The sequence below is a fragment of the Leptinotarsa decemlineata genome, unplaced genomic scaffold, assembly GCF_025532065.1.
Source record: "Leptinotarsa decemlineata unplaced genomic scaffold, Ldec_3_MD MMD2_tig00003736_RagTag_RagTag, whole genome shotgun sequence".
Taxonomy (NCBI): domain Eukaryota; kingdom Metazoa; phylum Arthropoda; class Insecta; order Coleoptera; family Chrysomelidae; genus Leptinotarsa; species Leptinotarsa decemlineata.
The window spans coordinates 457,250-476,775 of NW_027412593.1; the positions used below are offsets into that span (position 1 = coordinate 457,250).

General features: G+C 34.0%; 1 protein-coding gene across 1 annotated transcript in view; it reads right to left on the reverse strand.

Annotated features, from left to right (window-relative positions):
• Positions 1-598: 598 nt before the first annotated feature.
• Positions 599-19,526, reverse strand: part of fw (CUB and Sushi multiple domains furrowed) — a 117,764-nt gene continuing 98,836 nt past the window's right edge. Inside the window, exons 14-17 of the mRNA XM_074178231.1 lie at positions 10,495-10,668; positions 8,622-8,798; positions 8,331-8,439; positions 599-3,458 (exon numbers count right to left, since the gene is read on the reverse strand). Of these exons, the coding sequence (XP_074034332.1) occupies positions 3,182-3,458; positions 8,331-8,439; positions 8,622-8,798; positions 10,495-10,668 (737 nt within the window). The 3' untranslated portion in view covers positions 599-3,181. The remainder of the gene's footprint in view (positions 3,459-8,330; positions 8,440-8,621; positions 8,799-10,494; positions 10,669-19,526) is intronic.

Below are 19,526 nucleotides of genomic sequence, written 5' to 3' on the forward strand. Positions count from 1 at the left end.
TTTGCTCACTGTTTTTTTTCAATCACCGTGGCGTAGTGCATCAGGAGTTCTTGCCACATGGTCGTCAAGCCTCAGCCACCGTATCCACCAGATTTACCCCTCTGCGACTTTTTTCTGTTCCGAAAATTGAAAAGATTCCTGAAAGTACGGGGTTTGCGACGATCGAGGAAATAAAAACAAAATCGCCGGGCGAGCTCAAGGACATGCCAAAACGTGCATGTCAGAACCGCTTTGAGGATTGATAAAACGCTGGCACAAGTGTATTATATTTGAGAGGGACTACTTTGAAAGGGGACAACATAGAAATTGATGAATAAATAAATATTTTTCGGGAAAAATTAAAATTCACCTTATTCAGACTGGTATTATTCAATAAATTAGATACAATTATTAAGGAATGAATTCTCTTTTTCTTCATTCCCTCACTCTGCTCCGAAGAGTGAGAGAATAGTATGGTGAAAGATTAATATCGAATTAGGATTTGATTTCTCTCTTATTTCAGAACAAAATAGTTTTTTTCGACATTAATTACTAGCAAATTATTAGCATTCAATGAAGGTTTAATATGAATGACAACAAGGGAATGAAAAACCGGGTAGGTACTTTACAAAATATATTATACTCCTTTTGATTTCTATACAATTTTACATTTTTACAAGTTTCCACAAAAATATATACATGAAGAATCAAGTAATTGGAAGTAAAGATCCCTACGTATTTATCACCCAATAAATTAGTTCAGTCACATTGGTATCGGAAGTAATCTGAAACGGAAGTTGATACTGAAAAACAAGTGATTATACCAACGACTTGGCAAGTTTATAACTTTTTTCTGATTAGACATCACGATAATAATCATGTCAAATTATGTTTATGTCATCTTCGATTCCTGAATCACTAGTTTTCAGTCATTGTAATTTCACCAGTTTTATTTTGATCTAGGTCTTGAAGAAATATAGAGTCTAATTTTTATTGTTCTTGCCAATTCTTGAAGTATTGTGCCGTAAACTCGAAATAGTTTCGTTTACATATCTATTTATTAAAACTGAATCTTCAGAATTGTTAACAAGAAGATTGCCTTTCTTCAACAAAACTACCATGTCTCCCAATGTATAAATATTTAGTTGACAAAGTTTCGGCATCGTACAAGAACTGAAGGAAAATAAAAAGTAGATACCTCGATATTTCCAACAAAATTTGGTATTGCTTGAGATACATGTCCTAAAAGTTATTTTGCGATGAAACTCATTATAAATTAATATAAATTTCGAGAAAAATAAAACACTTTTTCCATTTATTCAGAAAAAATTGCCTGATGTCTTCAAATTTTTATGTTTGTTGAATTGTTAACATAAAAGTGATGTTAACTATCAGTGAAAGAGCTTAAATATCAATTAGAAATGCATACCAGAACTTCAGAAAACACATTCTGCCAACAATTTAAGAAGACACTGAGACAAGCGCACGTCTGAAATTCATTATAAATTCGGAGTTCCACACGGTTCAATTTTGGGTACAGTTATATTGAGATATGCGCCGAAGACTTAATAATACTTTATATTTCTATGGGTCCTATATCATTAATTTATGTCATTACATTGCTGACCTTTTGGTTGAATTATCATAAACAAAAAGAATTTGACTTTCACCAACAAATATTCAAAAATATAAAATTCTCAAGACTTTGCATTGATTTTTAGGATCTTTTAGAAAACCAATCCATTGTTCAATTGAAAACATGTTTCATTCATTCTGTGTTAAAAAATACAAATATTCAACTTTGAATTTCAGTTGAATGCATACCATCCATGATTATAATATAAGATTCAGGGAGAAATTGTTATTTCAATTAGATGTTAACGTATATAACAATCTTCCAGAGAAATTAAAAATAAATCAAAATACAACAAAATTCAAATCTTCCTCTTAATGAAATTTCAATTTCCATTTTACCTTTTTTGTTTTTGACTGTTGTTACAATTTGATTATTTATATCTGCTGTACAGTTCATTGAAATACTTTATTCAATTACTACTTTCTTCTTCTGTTTTTCATTGGTATTATTGATGAATATTATTATCATTATTTTTTTTTCTCCAAAGAGTGAGCTGGTCAAGTTCTGTTTCTGAAGCTTTGACACATTCGGGAAGGTGCACCAGCATTATTAACCAATGACCACTCCCCACACCGTGAGGTAAGTGATGATTGGGTCAGAGAATCATCTGCCCTGAGCACATGCAATATGATGATCTTGAAATTCGAGAGTGGAGAGAGTATCATTCCACCAAAGACTCCAATAATCGGAACAACCATCTTGACAGAGTGTTCTGCTGGTCGAAAAGAAGTACATGAGGTTCATCAGCTTTTATGAGCCTGAGGGTGGGGAATGAATAGTTCTAATAAATTCGGCACTTCTCTCCACAACCGGATTCAGTATCCCCCCGGAGCGTAGGGCAACACTGGTTTCTCGTCAATACTGTAAAAGTGCCGTAGTATGTAATGAAGCACTCTTGGGGCAACATTGAGTCAATGGATATAAGCTGATACCGCATATGCTGGACATGCTGACAGTGGATTCTCTCTCTCACCCTCTCTCTTTCATTACGTATGAGAAATAATCAAATTAAAAATTTTTGAAGTGACAGGCGAACGCATTGATAGGAAAAAATCCACAATAAGCAACTAGGAAATTAACTTCAATTGCATGGATATAATCATATGGACAGGAGAAACCCCAGTTTTGTAGTGAAAATGTCAGTCTTTGGACTGAAGATGCCAACGTGTCGATGAAACGTTGAGACATATTTACTCAATCGACGATCAAAATAGTGTAACTGAAGTGATTTCTAAACAATTCAATAAAAAAAAATAACTCTTTGGGAAATGACAAGTATACAAAGATTCAATAGTGCAAATAAAAAAATAAAATGCAGATTATTCAAACAGAATGAACTGAATAATAAATTAGTATAAAGACTAACTGAATAAAAAATGTCATTGTACCAAGAAGGTATTACAATATAATACTGACAACTGACGCTGACAAAGATCTTAGATTTTGGTAGCTTCCCTACCTTGATATTAGCTTTAAACTGAAATCAGGCCTTATTTCTGAAATATGGTTTGTTTTAATCATCTCTAGTTGATCATTCAAAATGAGTTCATCGCGATTGTTAGAAAATCATCTGACAGTAACCCCATTTATAGTTATGACATTGCCGTTTGTCCTTCCCACGGGTTCAGGCTCATATTCGCCGCTACTTCTTCTACCCGTTTCTTCGTACGGAGCGTCATACATGTTTTCTTCGTGGATATTTTCATAAACATTCGGTGTTATGGGAGTATTCGTATATCCGTTTCCATTTAGAGTTGAGTAGCTCATCACAGCCGCATTTCTGTCTTCCTTTCTCTCAGCACCTTCCACGTTCTCGGTATTTTTTACTGCAACAGGTTTTCGCCTGAAATCAAAAGGTGAATGAATTTTATTCCAGATTTTTGACCAACAGAAATCATCATTGTTACAAAAAAACCAAGAGCTTTGGAAATCAATTGGAAACAATCTATGGAAGAATATTGAACATTGTAATTCCGGACCTGTCTGTTTTAAGACAGACATTGATAAAGCGATAAATTCACAATCCAAGGGTATATCACATTTGATATTTTTATAGCGCTTCATTTGAAATAACTACCATCATTAGTGACAACAATTTCAAATTACGGTCCTGTTGTTACTTCTTTTGTAAATTATTTTGATTTCTTCAAAATGTAATTCAAACAACCCAATAAATTCGACAGGTAGGTATCCTAACACAATGAAAATTTGCACTTTTTCGTTTTGGAAATTTTTGTATTGCCGTAATCCTTCTTTCAAAGATTGTTTCTCCCTAATTAATTATAATTTCTAATATTTTTATAATTCTCAGTCCTGGAAGTAACGAAAATATAAGTTTTTGGTCAAAATTCGATTGTTGTATAATTTGGTATGATCAAATGGCATCTCATTTACCATCTTAAAGGCGTAGGCTTTGCTTGGTTTCTATGGCAGAAAAAATGAATGCGTGTTGATATCTGTTGAGAACTGTCGGACGTTTATTCACATATCAAAGATGTATTCAAATGATGAAAGGACTGATTTGGTATTTAGTTATGCAAAATCAAATAGAAATCCTCATTTGGCAAGAAATATGTATGTTGAGCTATCCTCGAATCGTTGTATTCCGAACATCCCAATGTTTAGACGATTAGAAAAAAAATTGAGGGACTACCTATGGTGCATTTGTCAGAAAGAAAACAAGAAAATGTGTGGTTACTGGAAGTGTGAGGAATCAAATAAATGTTATGGGTAAGCAAATATTACCACATAAAAATTTACACAGTGAAAACATCTTTTATCCACCAGAAGTATTTTGAAAAAGAACAAATATAAATGCTACAGGATTCGCTACAGGATTCATCACCTCAATGAAAGGGATTACGGAAGGAGAGTACGATTTGCGAAGTGGTCAAGACGTAGAAATACTGAAGTTGGAAATATTTGTAAAAAATAATATGGACGGACGAATCAAAACTCACCAACAATGGTTGGTTTAACAGAAATATCTATTATAGGTGGAATAATATAAATGATCATTTAAACAAGGAAACCAATTTCCAATAAAGGCCCGGAATAAATTTTTGGTTGGGAATTGTGGAAACAAACATCCTTGGCCCTTTCTTTTACGATGATCATTTGAATAGTAAAATGTATATTTGTTTTCTATTCAATGAATTCGATGGCTACTTATGAAAGCTACTATGCCACTGAATATTCGCTAATGAAATATTTTCAACTGGACGTTGCTCTTCCCCATAATGCAGCAATAGTAAGGACACATTTGGATGCAATATTCCCAAGAAAATGGAGTGGAAACAATGGACCAATTAATCGGCCAGATCGATCCCCAGATCTTAATCCTTTAGATTTTTCTCTGGGGATACATAAAGGATAAAGTTTTTTTTAACACAAAGTACATATATCGACCATCTCAAACAAAAAATAAGAAATGTATATATTAGTATTACATCTGTTATGCTAGAAAACTGCCACAGAAATTGTCTGGACCGACGATTTATGTGCATTCAACAAAGAGGTCGTTAATTCGAGCATTGAATGTAGATTGTCATGTAGCTATGATTTTCCGTATTGGTTTCATTTTTTACAAAAGTTCATGATAAAATAAATTGTTTTCCAGTTTGATTGTTGTCACTGATGATGGTGGTTATTTCAAATGAAACGCTATAAAAATATCAAATGTGATATATCCTTGGATTGTGAATTTATGGCTTTATCAATATCTGTTATAAAAAAGACAGATCTGTATTGAAAAAAAAGTTGATGGTGGCCATGTTGACAAGAAACGTTTTATCGAATATTTATCATTACATCGTCATAGTACACTTCGAATACAAAAACATTTTCCCTTTCCATTTTTATTCCACAACGAATGTTTGAAATACAAACTGGGTAGAGAAAAGTATCTTCTGTATAATTCAGTGTTCATATAGAAGTATTTGTTTCGAAAGAATTTTTTTCTTTCGTGTAATCCAATGTTTATATGAAAGTAGCTGTTTCAGGAGGACTTTCTCTCAGTTTGTGTCTGAAATTTACTTCTTTGCATGATCTACACATCCATGTATAGAGTTACTTATTTTCAAATTGATTACTTCCTTCCTTTTTCTTGAAAGATTTCCTCATTCATTTTTTGTATCAAGATGGAGTAGTAGAAAGCCAAAAACTTTCTTTCCCAAAAATTAATCACTCCTAAAAATATAACACCTTCAAATCATACTTGCCTTATTGTAGTTATCTCAAAAGTATTTTTTCTTTCGTGTAATTTAATATTTATATGGAAGTAGTTGTTTCCGTAGGGCTTTTTCATTCATTTTGTGTTTGAAAGATACTTTATTGCATGAAATTGATTGCTTTCTTCTATTTTTTGGAAGATTCCCACATTTTTTGTTTGTGTCAAAACCTTTTTTTCTTGAAAACTTTGTCATTATTGATTGATAATTTGATCACAATATTTTTTCTTCTAATACTGATTGAATCGAAAATTGAAAACAATTTTTTTCTGATTTTTTCGAATTGTACACTTAATATTTTATTCAAGATGTAAGTCCTTCTACAAATACTCTTTTTAAAAAGATGGAGTTGAATAGGTAAATACCGAGCAGTTTGGAAGTTATAAACATTATTACATTGAACTTCTTCAGCAGAAAAATCAAGAACGAAATTTCAGATTGAAATTAGTTCTAGACGAATTATTGGATTATTAGGTGACCAACATTTTCGGGAATAACAAGTTGTTCTGGAGATTCAATCTTGATAAAGTTAAGATTGTTATTCAACTAATAACAAACATAAAATCCTCATCCAAAAATTATCAAAAAAAAATGTTCTTCAACTATGTTTATGCCGAATTGATACGAAGTAGGTATAGAAACTATATAACTATAATATAACATAACGTTTGCTAAAAAATTGTCAATGTCTCAATCAGATTACTTTTCAACACTGAAGAAACATAATCATTCGAAATCTCCTTCTGAGAAAAAAAACTTTTTCAAATGAAATTATGTTAGAAATTTGCTAAGTATCTACAAACCGTTAAGTTTGTGACATTATAATTCGTCAATGAAAACACAAAACATTACCAAAAAAACTCTTCGAATTAGTTTTTATTGAATCATTTTCACGTAGATCTATTTTCGACGTTACTTTTGGAACAACTTCTGATCCATACAATCTCATATTTTTCAAAAGTACTTTTCTGGCGGAATTTTGAATAGCTTCTATTGGGTACTCTGTATCGTGGAGAATATTTTAAAAGAGTTCAATCTATTGATATCAGAAAATTTTATATGAAAATTTCCTTCATTTCAAACCTCTGATGAGAGCTCGTTGTTAAACACAGTGTATTGTAATGACCTGCACAATCAAAAGAGAAATGAAATAGTATGCACCTATTGAAAACACTTTTCCCACACCAGAACTAAACTACTGTATATGGCAAGTGCGATCTTGCCGAAACGTCGTGATTATATAAAAGACGAACGGATGTACATCCGGGATTTAATTTCAGCATATGTATTATATACATTTTTTTGATGAAATTTGATTTTAAGATTCAATATTGTTGCCGTCGAAGGTGGTATAACGATTACAGTAGTCATATCAATCAATCAAATACGTTTATTATATCTTTTGTTGTGTTACAAATTTTTATGCATTTTAACAATTTTGTGGTGCCCTGCATTAGGCTCATGTTTCTTCAGGGGCAAGCAGTCATACATACGATACCATTTTTATAGTATGATTTGTCTTTAGCCTCAAAATAGGTCTCAGTTTCGAATTACCACTTCATCGGCGCCAAGTTTCTTTCTAGCGAGTATTATTTTGAGGTCTGAGAACACGAAAAAGTCTTTGAGGGTTAGATCTGGAGAATACGGTGGATGCGAAAGCAATTCGAAGCCCAATTCATGCAGTTTTGCCATTATTTTCATTTATTTGTGACACACTGCATTGTCTTGATGGAACAGTAGTTTCTGTTTTTTTGAAAGGGGCCGTTTTTCCGCGATTGCGTCCTTCGAAAGCTCCAATAACGCTATGTTATAGTCGCAGTTGATGATTTTTCCTTTTTCAAGATAGTCGATGAATATTATACTATGCGCATCCCAAATTAATGATACCATAACCTTGCCAGCGGATTGTTCCCTCTTTGAACGCTTTGGAGTCGGTCGACCACGTGCAGTCCACTAAGATGACGATGATGGAGTCTTGTTTCATCCATTGTCTCATACCGACGCATAAATTCGGGTTTTTTTATGGTGGAACAGCTTCAAACACTGCTTTTTTGATGTTTTCATCGGAAACGGCCTCTTTGGAGCGTCCACTGCGTGCATCGTTATCGGTGATCATTTCACCTGGTTTGAAGTTAGCAAACCACTCCTCAACGGTTGATTTTCCTAGGGCAAATTCCGAATAATGTTTATCAAGTGAAGACTTGATTTTAACAACATTTCTCTTCAAACTAGCAAAATTTGCTTCACTCAAAACATTCTATCTCACAAACTAATAGTCCGACAGCTGTGAAATTTGTACGTGACTTTTGAAGGTTACGGTAAAATAAAAATCATGTGAATTTAATACTAGTAGCGCCATCTATGTGTTAGTCTACGAACTTATCAGCTCGTTGGGAATTATCGTTGTTTATTTCTTATAATACTATGTGTTACTCCACTTTCAAGTGTGTTAAAAATCTTTTAACATTAGAAAATATAATACTCACAGTTTTAGGTAAATCATTCCTAGAATGAATAAAAGAAAAACTACTACTCCGGCTCCAATTCCTATGCTAGTTCCCATATTGGAAGAGTACTGAGGTTCCTCTGTAGCCACTGAAATCAATCAATTATTGCTCATTCCAAAGAAAGAAGAAAGTGAAAAGTATACAATATTTTTGAATAACTATACCGTCACTATTTTTCTTGCTCAAACAAATAAATAAATTACGAGTACCATGTGAATGTTTTGAACGTAGTTGAAAATTATTCAGATATGAGGGGATAAAATAACTTACCTTTGCACATGGGCTTTTCACCGGACCATTCACCATTTTCCATACATTTCCTTAAATAAGGACCCGTTCTCACGAAGTTTGGTATACAGTGGTATTCGACAGCACTATTGTATATCGTTCCATTTTCAATAATGATTCTGCCATTTTCAATAGAATCTGGATGACCACAATCAACAGCTGAAAACATAAAAATTTTTTGAGTGCGACTGGGTGATGAATATACCTAATTTGACTTGAAGAAGCGCCGCGGTCTTTTTCAGAGTTTTTTTTTGTAACATTGACTTTTTTATATCAACAGAATAAATTCAAATAATAACCAACTATTATATTTGTCACTTGATCAAATGAATAAAATACATATGTTCTTGTAGTGGACGAAGTAGAAACTTTAGAAATCAAATGTGAAAATTTCGAATGGCAGCAGGTTTACGATATGATGAAATATCTATTTCGACGTATTTGAATACTCCCAAGTCCAAGAAAAATATAATTTATAGAATTTCAATCAACATAGTAAAAATATTTTCAGTATTTCTTGGTAGACCTCTTACTCGATATCTCGGCTTTTCATGAACTGATGTTGTTTTAAATTGGTCTTCAAAATACTGAAAAATAATTGAAACCATTACAGTTTCACGAACAAACTCGAAAGTAAGTGAAAAAGGACCATGAAAACTTAAAACCTGAACCAGAGTTGAATAGTATGGAAATTTGGTGGGACTGAATTTTTCCATAAACTTTTGGTAATTGTAATATATTAACATATTTTAAGTACTACAGAGTTTTAGAGAATCATCTGTGACACAAGAAGATAGTGAGAAATTGTTTTTAATCGAGCGATTATCAGGGCCGTAATAAAAAATTGATGAACTTCATTTTATCCAAACTCTCGGGATTATCGTAAAAACTTAAATATGAAAATATTATATGAACATTATCGATAGAACAATTGCTACAGAAACACAGGTCCGTAATTAAATTTTAATGTTGAGTGTGTCCCAAATCGGACGATAACCTATATATAAAAGAATTACAATCAGTTTCTGATAGTCCACTGAATGTATAAACAGTTTCGCAATGCGAGTATTTCTTAAAATTAAGAAGACACAGCAACATATATTTTTCAAAAATTTTCGGTTTTTCCCGGAACCGAAAAAGCTATCTTCTGCTAGCTTTCCCGGTATTATTTAATGATATCCGCAAATAGGCACCTTCACTACAATTTATCCTATCGATCGACTGGAAATTGAATTTATATAGATTATACTCATTATTATGAGTTTGGATTGTGTCAGAAATGTGAAATTGTTTTTTTTTTCTATTAAGTCACTCTATATTGAAGATTATTAGTAATTAGCTTAAATAAATGAGATGGTGTTATGGCAAAATGGTTAATGCTAGCTTCTTCAGCGAAACGTCGGGAAGAAATTTCAAAAATTGACGGCTTTCAAATCCGAATAAAAATAGTAACAATGATGTCATGAAGAGAGAAGATTTGTTTGTTTGAAATGGACAAACTTAAAAATTACACTACCAGTTTAATAATTAATTCGCCTATAGAAAACTATACCTATCATCAATGGGTAATATACGCTGTATTTATTTTCAAAAATTTCAGAGATTCCTACGAAAATTTCAGTAACGTATATGCTGGGATATAAGCATGTGCTTATACCTCAGTATGTGCTGCCACAACGAATCGCTAGTAGAAAATAAAAAAAATAGCTTGTCAAATCTAGGAAAACACTTGATAATTCTGTCTCTCTCTCTCTCTCGCTCTCCAGTCTTCTGACGAACGCACTTTCAATGGACGGGACTACATCGAAATTTAGAAAGCTCTTCCTACAATTGACAAACTTGCATGTATACATACGGGTACAAACTGGAACCGATCCGCTCCAAGTGCCCTTCTGCAAACAAACTCTGGTGTCGTTTCCAATCAAGTTGTGACCTCTTGGGCAGTGATAGCGTGCTATTCCACCAATGCGGAGTGCATTCACAGAGAAAGTAATACCTTTCACGGTTTCAGGAGTTTTACATTGGATTTCTGAAAGGAAGACATGTGTATTAGAATGATTAGAAATGTAAGATGGTTAGTCAGCGAGTTTCTCACAAGAAATCCTCGAAATGGTACTTGGGAGTTTTCCAACCAGTAAGAGATTTCTGACTGATGAGAAAGAATATTGTTGTAAACCATCCCCTAAAAAAATAATACCGGCCGCCGCTGGTCGTCATAAGTCAATTGTGACGTGCTCAACTCGACGTGCGCTCGCGGCCGTTCTAGATCCGGCGTTGCTTCGAGAATAATGCTACCGGCTTTGATGGAATTCCGGCGAATATTTTACCACCTTCGAGGCCCTTCGATTGACAATATATAAACGCTACCTACGAGCGATCTAACAAGGCGATAGACCAGAGGTTCTCAAACTTATTTTGTTTACCGCCCACTTCGAGAATTAATTATTTTCTAGCGCCCCCCCCATTTTTTTTAATTTACTACACCTTAAGAGTCACAATTGCAGTCATCATTTTAATAATTAAATCATGTGTGTCATGTGAAAATAAGACTTTCTGATGAGGGTAATGTGAAACCCCATTTTGTAATATTAGGAAAACTTTTATTCATATTATTGAAACAAATATATTTCAATTTGAATTTTAAAACTAATCTAATGTGAAGGATGAATTTGATGATTTTTAACAAGTTTGTTAATATCAGGCTCGAATTTACTTAAAAACAGCCGTAAGTCACCGCGTTCGGTAATCTGCCAACGATTTCTCTTTTTAATTAGCAACGTTGCCACAGCACTAAATTCACGTTCATACAAATACGATGATGGGAATGCTATCAAAAATCGTTGAACGATGGATCACAATCAAGGGTACAATTGCGGGATTGGCTTTTGTAGCCAAAATTCTTGATATCCATTTTTGAATTTTATTTTTATTTCCTCGTTCGTTATCAGTTCTATGAGTTCTTCTTCCAGCGGGTGATCCTGCTGTGTTGACATTTGAAAAAGGATCCAACACCCAGTCTGGTATTTCCAATTTTGAAATGTCCTGGAATCGTTCTTCGAAATCACTGTGGAGATTCTCCAAATGTTGGCAGTAAACAAGCAAGTCGTCGTTGTTGAAGGATACTGCTGAGAAATTAGGGAAATTGCGAAACTCACGTCTGCCGATATTATTATTGTATAAGAGCAATTTGGCAGCAATGACATTTTTTGTTTTAATCAAATTCAAGTCGTCACCTTGGAGTTGGAGATTGATATCATTAAATAATTTATACAGGTCTGGCAAGTACGCAATATCATTCCTTGAAGTGATGAGGTTGTCGTGCAATTCTTTGTCTTTGTTGTCCAAGAACTCTATTACAGAGTCAAATAGATTGTTAAATCGAGTCAGACAGTTACCTCTTGATAACCAACGCAATTCTGTGTGAAATATCAATCGGTTGAAATCTTCATCATTAGCAACACAAAGCTGATTAAATAATCTGTCAATTAAAAAGCTGGTTCGGATTTTATTGAAACCTTTGATGATATATTGCAGAAAGGCGCTCACTTAAATTTTTCATAACCAAATGTTATCTATGAATGACGCAGTGTACAGCGAGCACATCTGAAATTTAATTTTTTAAGTACGCTATGAAGCCTTTATGACGTCCTATAATAGCCGGAACGCCATCTATAGCAGCTGATGTAATATTCTTCAATGGAATTTCTTTCTCATCACAAAATTTTTCTAGTGTATTATATATGGTTTCTCCTTTTGTATCTTTCTCTGAATTTCTGGCAAATAGTAGTTCTTGATATATTTTCTCGTTTATAATAAACCTCACGTATGACAACAACAATGCTTCATTGGTTGGTAAAGTGGACTCATCCAACTGAATTGAGAATTTAGAAGTCTTCAGATGATTGTACAACAACTCTTCAATGTTTTCAGCCATTTCATCAATTCGTCTTTGCACGAAACCTTTGCTCAAAGGAATTTTTCAGTTAATATCTGCCGCTGGTTTATAGAGCATAGTAGTCAGGGCCGTCGCCATGGGAAGAGGGATGGGGGGGAAGCCTCCCTCCCCTGCTTTTTCGACTTGGGAAATTTTGGGCCATGAAGATAGAAAAAAATAATAGTAAAAAAATGAATAAAAATTAAAAAATAAAAATGAGAGAAAAGAAAAGGAGAGATAATAAGAAAAGGAGAGATAATAAGAAAAGGGAAAGAACCAAGAGAAAGTTGGAATTTCCCAACATGCATAATTCGAAGAGAATTCTGAGTTGTTTGAAATCTTCAAAAAAGTTTAATTTCTCCCAAGTAAGAAAACAGTTCTGAACATCCATAAATTTTGAAGTGACAATTTTACAAAATTCCCAATTTTTCGCTGTTTTTCCGATTTGGAAAAGTTGGGAAATTTCGGGCCGTGAAGATAGAAAAAATAATAGTAGAAAACAATAAGCACAATATTATTTAAGTGTTGTTTCCTTTCATTTGTATTGAATATTCCTATACATTGTGGATATGGTGGAAGACCGATGATCTCGGTCCAAAGTAGAATAATTTCCATTATTATTTTTATAATCACCAAAATTTATTTTAGTTTGTGCATACCCTAACGGACATAAGCATTCAGCCAATCTTTGGATAGCTAAGTAAGAAAATTAGTATATTATAGTAGTAACTAATCCCTCGGCTTTCATTTCTTCAAAAGTTGGGAAATTTTGCTGGTGGGGTTGGAAAATTTGGATTCCCCCCCCCCTGGTTTTTCTTTTCGCTACGGCCCTGATAATAAATATTACTTCTTTTATTGCCGGTAAAATTAAATCCTCTCCAATAGTGTGAGGTTTACCTGTTTGAGCAATTAGCAAGGAGATATTGTAGAAAGTTCGGAGTCCGTCGTCATCTTGCTTAAAATCTGCTGAAAAAAGTTTTGACACAGTTGGCTGAGCTGAGTGTTTCTTTTCCAGTCCTTGAAAATAAGTCACACTTTTGTCTTTTTATCTAATGATTTTATTTGAATGATCTTGTATCCTTGAGGCTTTCACCGCTTCATTCGAAAATGTTTACTGACAAAGAAGGCACATAGGCGAAGATGGATTTGTGGGATTTTCAATAAATCCATATTTTATATATTCCGCGCTATACTGTCGTTTCTTCTTTTTTGCTTTCGACATAATTTTGTTTCCAAAAATGCCGAAGTAAAGAATCGAGTATTAAGAACTTGCTAATGACACCACTCACAGTATTCACCACCGCACGTACGCCAGCTAGTCGCTGGCTGGATGGCGTGCGCGCTTTTATATGAGGCAGCGGGCGGGCCTAGTACTTTCGAGAATGGAGACTAGAAACGTCTCGCTTCGCATTGAAGCTCACCGCCATCTATTGTACAGTTTGACAACTATCAGACAGGAAATAGTTACTGTCTAGGCCCCTAGATGGGTTACACGAGGACACGCGCGTCAAGCGTAAAGGAGCGGTAAAGTTTGTGTTAAAAGCAAAACAACATTTTTACATCAGTCATCGCTCCTCTAAACCGTTTCAACGCCGCCCAATCTTCTCTGTGCCCTTTACTGCCCTCCTATAGGCCCACAAGGGGGAGTTGTCGCCCACTTTGAGAAAGACTACGATAGACATTTGAATAACACTGAAGTTTTAGTAAGTGTTCGGTTGTATTAACAGTGGAATAAAGTTGAGTTTGATTATTTTACATTGTAGTCAATTATTATCAAACCCACGGGAAAACGTAACAATATTTTCGGAGCTTACACGTTTTTCAATTCTGGTCACGAACATTCATCTAGAAACAAAAAATTTATCCAACTCACTTTTTCTTCTGTCATTATCACGCCTAACAAAAAACCTTATATTGTTTTTCAATTTGAAAAACATATTTAGTATTGGTAGAGATTCATTTTGACATTTATTGAATTTTCTTTCATACAATTGTTTCCTTCCATAAATCCATCTAAAACGGTGAACTGGCGCAATGGTAGTACGTCCGACTCACAATCGAAAGGTCATGAGTTCGATCCGCACCTTGACCAGATACTTTTCTCGAGGAAATGTATTTTGTTGAAAGTTACGATTCCGCAGATACGATTCTGCAATAATACATGTCTGATGGGCTGCGAATAGAAATTATTCTTCCTAGGTGGCACGGGGAGTTATCAACATTGCATTCACAGAACGCGAGATAATGACAAGAAGTAGATGAACTATGCCGGTTTCGTGACACCGGAAATTCAACTAACAGAAGCAAACGGTTACGACAACTACAATGAAACGACAACGAATAAACGCAAGCAAAACGATCGAAAACGTGCGAAAAACGGTCGAAAACGCACGAAAAATGGTCGAAACGCACCGTTTCGCCTGCGGTTTCGACCGTTTTTCGTACGTTTTCGATCGTTTTACGTGCGTTTATTCGTTGTCGTTTCATCGTTATTGTCGTAACCGTTTGCTTCTGTTAGGTTTGGTTCGGAAGGTAGGTCAGGAAGGTAGAAATTAGAATTATAAAGTATGAGCAAAAATTGGCAAATCAAATCATAAATGAAAGGTATATTGAAGCAACAAACAATACTTGGTTATCTCCATAATACTCCAGTGAATTTTTGTTTCCAGCCCGTGTGTATTAGACACAATTTTCATTTCCATACAATCCTGCCAATTCATAAAAAAGGTGTTAGATCCGAAACAAAAAAAATTCGACAGATAGCAATACTGCCAACCTTTTCAAAGATTTTTGAACACATGATTTACGAACAACTAGTAAAATACTTTGATATAAATACTCTTCTGAGTCTTCATCAATTCGGATTTCGGAAAGGAAAATCGACGTCTGATGCAATACACTTTCTCACAAATAGTATGAAAGACGCGTTTGATGACCAAGAAAAATATGTGAGCGTTTTTACAGACCTTACTTCAGCATTCGATTCTGTAAGTAACTCGATTTTATTGGCCAAATTAGATTTATACGGAGTGAGAGGTGTCTGCCTGTACATGATGAAGTCATACCTTAACGAAAGATATCAAATTGTTGATCTAGGAAATACCAAAAGTGAAAAAAGAAAAATATTAAGAGGAGTGCCACAAGGGTCAATATTGGGGCCACTTCTGTTTCTAATCTATATCAACGACCTGCCTCACATGATGAATTCGTCAGACATACAAACTATATTTTATGCAGATGATGTAGCCTTGGGCAAAAAATATGATCCATACTGACATATTAGAGAAAGCTCGATCATGGTTCACACCAAATGACTTGATTTTCAATGAACAAAAAAAAAAGAAACTCAAACTTTTGAAACAATTAGCATAAATTGAGATAACAAAAATTCTACCAAATTTTTGGGAGTACAAATAGATTCCAACCTGAAATGGATAGACTATATAAATAAACTTAGTAAAACAGCTTTTGCTATCAGAAGAATTAAAAAAATAGTAAATCAAAGTGCGGCACTTGTAACATATCATTCACTTTTTCATTCAGTCCTTAGGTATGGTATAATCAATTGGAATAATGCATCAAAGGTACATCTTAATAGAATATTTGCCATTCAAAAATCTGCAGTAAGAAGCGTAATCTCTGCCAATTATGATGAAAAGTGTCGACCAATATTTGTAAAACTTAAAATAATGACCCTATATTCAGTTATTGTCTACGAAAATCTGCTTCTTGTTCAACAAAACTTAATGAATAAAGTTGCTCACAAGGATATACACTAACATGATACAAGAAATAAATCAAAGCTTGTTCCTACACCTAAGAGGTTGAAAAGAACAGATAATATAGAAATTAAGCTATACAATGCCTTATCTGTCGAATTTCGTAACTTTCCACTTAGAAGATTCAAAAACTTATTGAAGAAAATATTAACCAAACATCCTTTATGTGAAATTGATCAATTTTTCGAAGTTATTCACGAAGAAAGAGAATATTTTCGACAATGCGGTGTTGCCGCTTCTATTAGAAAGCAGTAGCAACTTTGATTTTTCAAATGGAACACTCTGTATATAATATTATTTTTGGAATCTCCAACAATTGCCCGACAACTTTTTTGATATTTCCCTATACCTATGTGTTACCGTTTTCGAAATAAAAATTAATTTCAATTTTTTTCTTCGAAAATCATGACTTCTAAAAATGCCGATATCTTTTAGTTAAGAAGTACTATGATATCGAAATTTGGTTTGGAGTTAGGTGATACTTGGACACTTCCCACACGTCAGCCTAATCGCCGTTACTTCAATACAGGGTGGTAAAAAAATATAGTTTTTTCGTTTGCTTGAAAAAGTTGCTGAAATTTGATTATTTTAAATGGAACACCCTGTATATTATTGAAAATTCGGAAAGCTGCTGAAATTTGCTTTCTTTCTATGTATATCATACCTATACCTAACTAGTCAAGTTTCGGACTCATGAACATTTATTTGTGAAAATGTCCCTTCAGAATGGTATTTCCATTCGGTATTTGGTAAGCAGGCCATGATTACTATTTGACAGTAGCGTTGTGACATTCTCCTAATAATATCGACATTTTCGTCACTTCGTCGATGGAACAAAACTATTCAAACGAAGTTCTTATGAATTTGTTTATTATTTTTGGATAGTGTGACAAAATTATCAGCAGAACATGTAGAAAGTTTAATGAAATGTATCCGAATCTACCGCCAATGAACCTCAAGAAATTTATACGAATTCAGAACAATTTCAATGCATTTGGATCAACTTTAAAAGCACCAAGAAACTTGCCTCGACCCGTAACTTTCGAAGACAACCAGATTAATGTCTTAGCATATTTTCACGCATTTCCCGAGTCATCGATAAGAAGTGCTGAAGAAGATTTGGGTATAAAATATTCATCGGTTCAAAGAATCTTGCGAAGACATAAAATGCATGATTATAAATTCACCAAAATTCAAGCAATGAAGCCTCAAGATCCTCAACAGAGAGTAGAATTTTGTGAAATGTTGTTGACACGCATTCAAGAAGATCCACTTTTTTTAAATAAAATTATTTGGACTGATGAATCGAAATTTTCGAGAGGAGGGATTTTCGATAGAAAAAATCGTCATTATTGGTCCAGTGAAAATCCTCACGTCACAAAAGAAGCCGGCCAAATTGAGGTACGTGATATACGAGGAGTCATTAACATCCAGAAGCTACCTGAATATTTTGGAGAATACTGTAGACAGTTTCGTGGATAATCTGCCACTCGAAGATTATCGAAACTGTTGGTACCAACTAGACGGAGCTCCTGCACATTGCACAAGAGATGTGAGCGCAGAACTGGATAGACTATTTGACGATCGGTGGATGAGGCGCTTGGGACCATGGAATTGGCCAGCGAGATCACCCGATCTTAATCCATTAGATTTTTATTTGTGGGGAATGTTTAAAGAAAAAGTTTACAAAATACCCGTGCGTTCGAGAGATGAATTGTTAGAAAGGATTGCCCAAACATTTGAAGATTTGGATCCCAATGAAATCAGATCTGCAACCACGAAAGCAGTCAACACCCGCATTTTAAAGTGCTTGGAAGTGAACGGCCAGCGATTCGAACATATTTTGAAATATTCCACATGATTGTTTTACTTTTTTATAATTATTCATATCAATATTTCCAATTTCAAGTTTCTTGGTGCTTTTTTAAAGTTTATCCAAACATATTGAAATTGTTCTGAATTCGTATAAATTTCTTGAGGTTCATTGGCGGTAGATTCGGATACATTTCATTGAACTTTCTACATGTTCTGCTGATAATTTTGTCACACTGTCCAAAAATAATAAACAAATTCATAAGAACTTCGTTTGAATAGTTTTGTTCCATCGTTTTGAAGGTATTTGCAACTTCTGAAGTGACGAAAATGTCGATATTATTAGGAGAATGTCACAACGCTACTGTCAAATAGTAATCATGGCCTGCTTACCAAATACCGAATGGAAATACCATTCTGAAGGGACATTTTCACAAATAAATGTTCATAAGTCCGAAACTTGACTAGTTAGGTATAGGTATGATATACATAGAAAGGAAGCAAATTTCAGCAGCTTCCCGAATTTTCAATAATATACAGGGTGTTCCATTTAAAATAATCAAATTCCAGCATTTTTTTCAAGCAAACGAAAAAACTGTATTTTTTTACCACCCTGTATTGAAGTAACGGCGATTAGGCTGACGTGTGGGAAGTGTCCAAGTATCACCTAACTCCAAACCAAATTTCGATATCATAGTACTTCTTAACTAAAAGATATCGGCATTTTTAGAAGTCATGATTTTCGAAGAAAAAAATTGAAATTGATTTTTATTTCGAAAACGGTAACAGATAGGTATAGAGAAATATCAAGAAAAGTTGTCGGGCAATTGTTGGAGATTCCAAAAATAATATTATATAGAGAGTGTTCCATTTGAAAAATCAAAGTTGCTACTGCTTTCTAATAGAAGCGGCATCACCGCATTGTCGAAAATATTTTAGTTGGCTAGAGAATGTCCGAATATGCACTCCATTAAATTTTCAAAGTGATCCGTTGTCTGGTTCACCAGAAACTTCTAATGTGCCATCCACCGTGAATCAGCCTGTATATAATATGTCAGCTGTGTGATTTATAATTTGTAAAAGCTCATGGCTGTACATTTCAGTCAATTTTTATAGGATTGGTATTTTATCTTGTTAACTTGTATTTTTTTGTAAATCTAATTTATCTACAAGCATTTTTTAGAAAATATATTGACGAATCTTATATCTCTCAAACCTATTTTAGAAACTGTATCGACGCGACGTGTCTAAAAACTGTGTGTTTCTTGAAACTAATAAAATTATTATTATTATTATTACAAATAATTTTAGACGAGAAATAGGTCTTTTGGAATTTGTTTTTCCGTTAACCAGCTGATGTCC